This window comes from Morchella sextelata (assembly GCF_020137385.1).
Source record: "Morchella sextelata strain SCLS chromosome Unknown scls_24, whole genome shotgun sequence".
Classification (NCBI taxonomy): domain Eukaryota; kingdom Fungi; phylum Ascomycota; class Pezizomycetes; order Pezizales; family Morchellaceae; genus Morchella; species Morchella sextelata.
In genome coordinates this window covers 384,086-393,127 of record NW_025408639.1, presented here as the reverse complement: position 1 = coordinate 393,127, position 9,042 = coordinate 384,086, and the positions used below count along the sequence as shown (strand labels likewise).

At 43.7% G+C, this 9,042-nt stretch overlaps 1 protein-coding gene across 1 annotated transcript; it reads left to right on the top strand.

Moving 5' to 3' along the window:
- Window positions 1-883: 883 nt before the first annotated feature.
- H6S33_007672 (uncharacterized protein) lies at window positions 884-1,291 on the top strand (the record flags this gene model as incomplete). The annotated part of the gene is made up of 1 exon (XM_044839341.1): window positions 884-1,291. The coding sequence occupies one exon, from the start codon at window positions 884-886 to the stop codon at window positions 1,289-1,291; it is 408 nt and encodes a 135-aa protein (XP_044688545.1).
- Between the last annotated feature and the right edge of the window lie 7,751 nt (window positions 1,292-9,042).

Here is a 9,042-nt window from a genome sequence, read left to right as displayed (position 1 = left end):
ATTGAATCCGTTTCATTTGTCCACGCCGCACACGAGCAATTAGTTACATAACGTGGATTCTAGCCGATGAAGCAGTGATAAGCAATTCACACCGATCATCCACTCTATCTGGCGTTGAACCCCAGATAGGTACTGATGTCACACACGCTACACTGATGTTTCTTTTTCAGAGTTCAGCCTTGCGCTATCCAATGGTCAAATGGGGACTAGCCTGGACAAGGATATACAACATTGCGTGAGTCACTCTGTCTTTCCTACATGAGCACTTATTTGACCAGAGATCAGATGCATGTGGTACTTTATGTACTGACCTTAATACAGACCAAGTGTCCAAACAAAGGTCCTTGGGACTTCTTGGCTCAGATATGGGGCAAGTATCCTCTCCCTGTGTCTTTATTTTAGCAGCAGAAGAAGGTAGTAATATTATATTACGTTGAGGGGAGTCTGGTGATCGACCCGGTCTATCCAGTAACCCTGCCAAACTCAATCTATTCGCTTTCTTCCAGAAGGATTCCATCATAGGCGATAAGTAAAGCGAGAGGCCTTAAAAATAGGTAGGTGGAGTATGTAATATTATGCTTTTCTGTGGGTTATGTGACTAGCTGTGCATAAGTCGCACTTATCTAAGGTCACAGCAATGTGTGTGGTAGCTAACTATCACAAGGCACCGGAGAATATTTGGCACCCCCCCCCTCCATACTGAGAGGACAGAGCTAGCAATCAGTAGGTATAATAACTTCCGCCTTCCCCCTCCTCCAGACCGTTTTTATTCTCACATCACTATCAACTCAATCAACTTACCAGCTCCTCAGTTCCGAACTATCAATTCGAAAAGAAACACTCAAACGTTCTCATCCTCTCCAAACCAAATCAATAACCAGTAATGCCTGCCACTACTACCTCCTCTCAGCCAATGCCAATTGCCCCAATCAACACCGCCCTCAGAAACCGTTCAGATTCAAACGGAATGGGATCTCCCACATCCCTCATGTCTAGCTTCCCCGGCTCTCCTCTCACAGCGGTCTTCACGGAAAGCTCCCAGATCTCCGGCGAAGAGCCCTCCTCAATGGCCGCCTCAATCGCTCCCCTCCTCACGAGCGAACCGCCAAAGACTACCCGCGCTCATACTCTCCACCACAGTGACCATATCCAGACAATCGAGCCCCGCAGAAGCGCGGAATCCCTAAGGTTCAACGACTTCAGCCGTGGACGTCACAGCAACTTATGGCTCTTCCGCGGTTTGTCGGTGAGAGGAGCATTAAGAAAGATCGTTTCGGTTTCGAAGAATTAAAAAAAAAAGCACCTTTTTTGGTTGCTTTGCGCGAGACGATACGATACGATACGATATGATCACTTGTAACGATAAGACGACGATGCCAACGACCGTTTGACCACGGTTCTACTACATTGCGTGGAGTTTTTTTTTTGCGATTTTTTGGGTTTAATTCCTTTTTACGATTTATTTTTACGATCGCTTTTGGTTTCGAGCTTTCCTTTTAGTTTATTCTCGCGCTAGGGTTTTCCGCTTGAGTTTGAAGATATCTTGTATATAGTATTATTATCACGATATGGGTTATTTAGGGTGTGGAGTTTTTCGTTTTTTACCTCCGTTTTTTCTTTTCTTTTCATCATGTGGCCCCCTGGGAAGGGAAGAGATCACGATGCCTACGCAATTTCTTTTGTCCGTTTATCATCAGGAGATGAGTTTGGGGAAGACCTGGGAGGGTGGGTGGGTGAAGGGTGGAGGGAACGGACTGATAAAGCTTAATTGGCTAGAATCGGGTTAAAGCACAGGGTTAAACTGTAGCTTCTCGCTGGGAATTCAATTAAAACAATTTTTCTTACTGCAAACCACCACTCATCATCAGTTCGTCTGTATGCGTGTCCAAATCCAAGAAGACCTCCCAAAACCCAAGATCCAGCACACAGCACACACACACATACATCCACATCACCCCTCCTCATAATACTCACCCACCATATGGCCATACTTACCCTACATGATGTATTATGCAGCTCCCCTGCGGGCTCTGCATAAATTTACTTAACCTGTGCGCACTTTGTTAACATGTCGATAAAGTACATGTACTTAATGCAATTCGCACCAACAACCACCACGCCGCCTGCATGCCTGCTCCACGATCCATATGGGAGGCCAGACTTCAGTGAGCGAGAAGCGAACGGCTGGTGCGACTCATCCCCACACCCATACTCCAGACCTCTCTGAGAGAGCTATCGTTGCCGGTGCTGAATAGGGTATGCACTGTCTTACAGCTTATCACGAATCGAAGTGCCCACCTGTCCATCCAATCTCTCTCGGAGCTGTTGCGCCGGCCCCTCCGGCTACCAGGTCTTTCTTTTAGTTTATTTTTCCTTTCTTTTATTTTATTTTTCCTTTCTTTCTCCGCTCTCGTCTGGCTGGCTGGCGCAGACGGCTTGATGTGATGCCTGCATGGTCTTGATGCATAGAGTAACGAGCAACTTAATTAAGCTTACGTTGACGCGTTCCTGGGGTGCTTGCTTCCCTTGCAACATGTGCGGTCTTTTAGTCGCGGCGCGGGACTGAGGGGGAACGCCGAGCGCTCGAGCCCGTGTGCAGCGGTGGTGGTGGTTCCTGTTTTTCTTCCGAACTTGGTTCTCGAGCGTTTGACACCGGGTGAAGTTTGCGCGACACGTTGTTTCCAATGTGTGATATCCACTCCATTGAGTGGAGCTATGATTCTCAAGAAAACATTGTTACATATGTTATTCAAGTAGATTCAGAGATCACGCTGCCGTCAATACATTACACGGCGGTTGAAAGCGAAATTTCCCGAAGCTTTTCGCAGAGCTAAATCCACGGAGCTCCTAAACAGAGACCGTAGTAGATAGAGCAGGTGGTGATAGGATCCGGATGTTGACAGAGGTTGCAAGATGCAGGCACATATCATCGACTCAGGAACCACAGCACACTTCTTTCCGCTACCATGAACATACGCGAAGCTATGGGGCACCATACAAAGAAAAAACGGTGTCCTCAAAAGTCGATACACCGACTACCTATGGTGCGAGAAGACTTAGATGAATTGTTTCTCCAAAAGGTGTGGCATCCTCGTGCAAAACAGGGCGCTTGCCCAACGGAATAAAGTTTACGAGTAAAAATCAAAACGTACGAGAATGATGCACATATATATCTGCACCTATTATTTGAGCTTAGAAAGTGGGGTGCAAGGATAATTAGAGTAAGAGTGATGTCCACATACGTAAAGAATATATGTACCTTGGTAATAGGTGCCACGCAACATGCCTACAGGACTCAGTCCGTAGAGTCAAGTGCATAGAGTATTTCAAGTGAGTATTGAAGTATCTTAAAGATATTATTAGTACAATCAGATCAGCAGGTCATCAGTCATCACCACTGTTATCTACCCAAGAGTAAAGATAGAGGGCATGGCAACACCAATCCGCCTAGCAGGAAGACGTTCAAAGAGTGACCGGCCCCGGGTAGGCTTTGCAGGGTTATTTGGTTGGGATACCGAGCTGCGGGGAAAATAAACACGATAGGATGTGCACCTATCAAATTAAAGTAACTTTCATAGGTGTTGTCACGACTGATTACCTAGGTAGCAGTTGCTTCATGCCAACCATTCCTGGAACTGAGTCTTGGAAATATTGCTCAGCTTCGGGATGTTCCTATCCCATTTATTATTTATTAGCTGCCTGCATTAGTTGGTCTAGAGTTTAATAGACGGAAAATCTACATGAACGCGTGGAGATACCTTAAAAGCGACGACTTCAATGTGACGTATCAACTGATCAGCTGAATCTGCAAAGGATTCGAACGTCGGATTTTACCGAGATTCACCATATCTGTAAATTAGTAGGTATCGTACGAAGAAAGATCGAGCTGGTTACCAGTGAGACTGATAGTACCAAGAGGTTAACTGAACTGATCATCTAACTATTTAGTTCACATGGTGTGTTTCACAGGCTGAAGAACATCGCCTATTGATTGTAGCTACCAGAGTGCAACTCGAGCCTGAATTATATTAATAATCAAATTTCAGTTACGATCGATGGCCACGGTCAAGTTGCAGGAAACGTGACTGCACATAATGGCACGGAATAGCACAGTCGTGGGTGAAACTTTACGTCCCTCCCGCATGCATGCGTCAAATCCGATATCTCATGCCGCCGGTCGAAATTGTAAAAGTCTAATGTCGAAATTATGAGTAGCTTCAGATTGATCCGATCTGGCGGAATTATTTTATTGTAGTTATAATTATGAGCCGTTGTTCGTGTCAAAGAGATCACAGTAGCATACTAAAGGTGAGTAATTATGCAAGCCACAATAATTATTTCTACACTTCTACTGACATTAGCCATAGAAAAGAGTCCCATGGTCCAGAGGGTAGAGTACAGGGACATTAGCATCGGCCCAACCAGGTGGGCCGGGACCAATGTCTCTGATTTCGACAAACCTCCGGTTAGTCTTCTTACATAGCGGACACATATGAGGAGAGTAGAGTGCTTGGACCGTAGAGTAAGGAACCAAGTAGGTATATTATCTTTGCATTAGCATGCATATACATATGCCATACCTACTTACATCAAGCCAGAAGATTCGATCTCGCATCTGCTTTCCACCAACCCTTAAGCTTTGAAAGTTGAGTAGGTATGCTCTGAAGTGAGGCGGTCGTTAAAGATTCTTGTCCCAGGTTTTCTGGCTGAGCGGCAGCAGTTGTCAATCAATGGCACTTTTTGACTGGAAATCATATGCGCCTTTAGTTAGTGTCATAACGAGATACAACAATAGTAAAAATGCCTCTATTGGATGTGTTGCACCTTATGTGCATGTGCTACTAAATCTCCCGAACCTAAGAGTGGCCCATCGCCGACAGCCGATGCTTTGCCAATCGGACTTTCCTTTGCACAAAAAGACAGCGTCAGTTATTATTCTACTATAAGGGAAGTTTTAGAAAAAAGAGATGCAGAAGGGGCGTCTCAACATATCAGATACCTCGGATATTGATGTATCGCGCGGCGTCCCGCATCACACACGATCTCTACATGTAGTCATGTGATATCACTCGGTTCAGTTTCTTACAGTTGCAAGACATTTTTCCGATTTTCTCATAGGATAATAGGGAAAACCACCGATCGGTTTAATCAAATAGAATTATCGCATTTATGACCGAGAGATAGAGGAGGTGCCTCGCGTGATAGGTGTGTTGGTTCTCCGACCCCTGTCGAAAGGACTAAGTTCAAACCAGCCAGCAGATCTTGTTTAAACATTTGCTTAAAAAGATTGTGTTGTTCTTAATTAGACTACTACACTGAGTATTGTTTAGCGTAGGTAACAAGCACTGTGTCTGATTCGCCAGCTGCGAGTGGAGGATACTTGTACCATCCTAAAAGTACAACCCCAGCTGGCCAGAATAACTACCGTACCAAATTTTCTAGCTGTCAGTACCAATAAAAATAGAAAATTTGAACAAAGTGGGATTATTAATCTGTATGTAGCCTATCACAAAATTTCTCCCCAACACCAAATAGGCATCTTACAGTACCAAAAAATATGTCAACTTAGCAGGGCTTTAGACAAGATAGATGTCGTTTGCATAAACAGAGGAAATCGAGGTTAAGAATAATGAAAGAATGGCTCCAGTAGTTAAGAGAGATGAAAAAAAAACATGTACTGTCTTTCCGAGGTAACATGTGTCCTGATGGAAATGATAAGTGCAAGTTAATACTATGTATATAGCAGGTCACGTTCATAGCTCTAGATCCAGGCTAGCTAGTTCGACCAGAACACGTAGACCTGGTTCTTCCGAGTAAATTGGGGACACATTGGCGCCAAGGCGAGGCGGTAAAAACATAAGAGCTAGATCGCTGGACTATACCGTATATTAGGCACTACTCGAGTCATGTACGTGGGTGGGGGGGTCACAATCAAACAAAAGTTCCTGGATCGAAAGCTAACAACTGAATATCATCAACTGCAGTACGTATGGTGTAGTCCGCCCCATTTCGGAAGCTATCCAAAACCGTGTCCTTGTAGGAGGGCACGAGTGGCGAAACTCATACCTCTGCTTTATTTTTTTCTGCATGCGGCATGCCTGAGTTATTACTCCTTGTATGTAATTAAATACACGAGTGATTTACTGTGATGTATTTATAATTCTATCATTAACATTACACAATGATTAATATAAATAGAAATCTAGAATCTGGTATTTCAGAAAGCACCTACCAATTGATGAGTATGGCTGAATTACACTGAAGGTGTGACTCGTTGACGTGCTCTTTGACATGCACTAGTGGACATGCATGAGACCGGAGATTCAAGATACAGTACTAAATATGGGATGTAATAGGTACTATATCAAAATGGAATTATATTATGCCGTAGCAGTACCGTAACAATAACGCAGCCTCGCGGTATTCTACCAGATAAGGTATTGGATTCACCCGCATTTTGGCACTGTAGTACTCGAAAGAAAACCTAGCTCAACATCAGCCAGCGGCAGAGAGAACTTCTATTAGATGAAGACTTTTTGCCCAATTAAATGGATCAATGAATCAATCAATACATGAAGTTTTGCGATGGGTCTTGAAACCCTCGAGTGATACTTAATGATGCCGATCATTGTTGTTTCTAACTCATCGATTGTGTGGATGTCGGTCATTCCTATAGGACAGCGAGTAGCGTCTTAGCTCGATCCAGAATTTCAACGCTGACTGCCTTTCTGATTTTGAAACAATGAAAGTACCCTTCAGAAAGTCTATAGATCTAATACCCATGATAAAGCTGAGTCCGTTGATGTGAATTATCGCCACTAAGCTAGATCCGCTTTATCTCAGACATATAGCTCGAGACCTAGAAGCCTGGAATAAGCTAGAGATACTTATTAGTCGGTCGAAACAAACTCAAATTAAGGTAATGTTCCCTCATACTCAGTTTTATAACATCGCTGGAAAGGATCTACCTACGAAACAATGGAATTGTTCAACCTCAGTGCGAGATATATATCATTGACTGAAATAATTTAAATTTCCCTCACTTGATTCATTAAATAAGCCGCCAATGAGCCGATAGCGAGCAATTTCTGCTCATCTAAGGGAATACCTTCAGCGGGACTTCTGGTTTGACGAGTGATATTCTATGAGAATTAGTAATTAGATGTACACTAAACCTTGGCTATCGCTGGAGACAGCCAATAAAACGAAATTTAACTAAGCACGATGCAATACGAGGTCCCATATGGTTTCTCATAACATATAAGTAGCTACTAAGATACTCTCCGGGGACTACTACTCGGGGCTCTTTTCAAAATTCATTCCTATCTTCTAGATCAACCTGTGTCTTCTCGAGCCTATCGATCGGGCGGCTCTATAATTACAGGTTAGGTATAGAACCGACCTCCTGGCCCCATAATCGTAACTTAGACAATCCTAGATTCTCTCTTGGTTCTCACTGTCGTATTTTGTCCCTTTGTCGTGTTAAACCCCATTCATTCATTGGTGAAGGCGCGAGTGTAGGGTTAGGGTTTCGCGAAGTTCTTTACCGAACATATTCTTTTCTATACACCACTAGAAATGTTAGAAAGATACGAACCACATCTTCATCTAAGAATAACTGTACAGGGTCGGTACTTCAAGGCTGGCGGGGAGAAATCTCTCGCCAGTTGAATGTTTTCAGCTGCGAGGTCTTTAGACAAGCCTATGAGTAGGCCTAGGTAAAGTATTGGTACTTTTACTCACCCCCAAAGTACTACAGTCCTGGGGGTAAACGAGCAAAATGTGGTGAATTGACGGGTTGTGCTGCCCTTTTACCGAGATATCGATATCTACACCCTCTACTAGGTCATCTCTATTCCCAGTACTACGGAAAAAAATAAAATCCGCATATTGTATCGTCACTGACGAATAAATCGAGTTTTTGTAGACGCATAGTCACAGATTATCACTCGTACACGTGTACCACTAAGTACCATCTATTGGATATCTGGCTTATCAAGTGATGATGAGATCGTGTTTGAACACATCATGCCGACGCTCTGTCCTGTCTAATACGTGACTATACAAACAGCTGAATACTTGACTTTTTCTCGTCTATCAAACAATAAAGTCACTTCACACGCTCACTCTATTTCAACACTATCCCATGCAAAGGCGTCTAGATCTACTTCTACATACAAGGCATTTCCACAGACATAGAGTTTCTGACGTCACTGTCATTCTCCAATAAGATAAACTCCGTTCCGTTGGTAAGTCTGGAGACTTCTGTCTAAATACAAACGGTAGCGTCTCATGCCCACAGGGGCCTCGAAGATCACCTGATAAGATGTGGGTACGGATGACTTATATGGCTTGGCTAGCTAGCTAACTTTCCAGAGAGAAACAATCAATCACTCGCAGTGTGACTAAACCTGGAGAATGGAGTCTTCGACCAATTTCACTTTGTTTCTGGGTTGGAGAGCTAATGGGAGTAATTATCGTTATATTGGGATCCTGGTAGCTCTGATGTCATCCCGTATTCCCCGTGGGCTGTGGGATGCGTATCAACTTCGCGGCGGTCTCAATGGAATATTTGATCAAGGTATCCTGTACTGATCCGAGGAAATCAAAGGTGGAGTATGGGTTATAATAGTGGTCTGTGCTGATTTGTACTTATGCGTCAAAATCAATAATCACTACACAGGCAGGGCCTTGTCGGCGAATAGATAGAGGAGTCTATGCTGACAGAAACCAAGATATCGCGGTGCAGTTTGCCCTACGTACGTAGCCCCCCTGTTTATCAATAGGATGTTTCCGTGAATGACTGTACCCGTTTTTGTTGCTGCGCGTTTTGTTTATGGCAACCCTGGAGGCTTTTACCTAACATGACACCAAAACAATTATATCGACACTGAATTGTTACCCCCCGGTAATTAATTAAACTACACTTTCATGGCCAAATTAAACCATGAGTCAAAAGACGACCAGATAGTGGCTTTCATGTCGCGTCAGAAATCTTCATGATCACTCGAGTTGAATTCAACTAATAGATCCAGCCTTTAG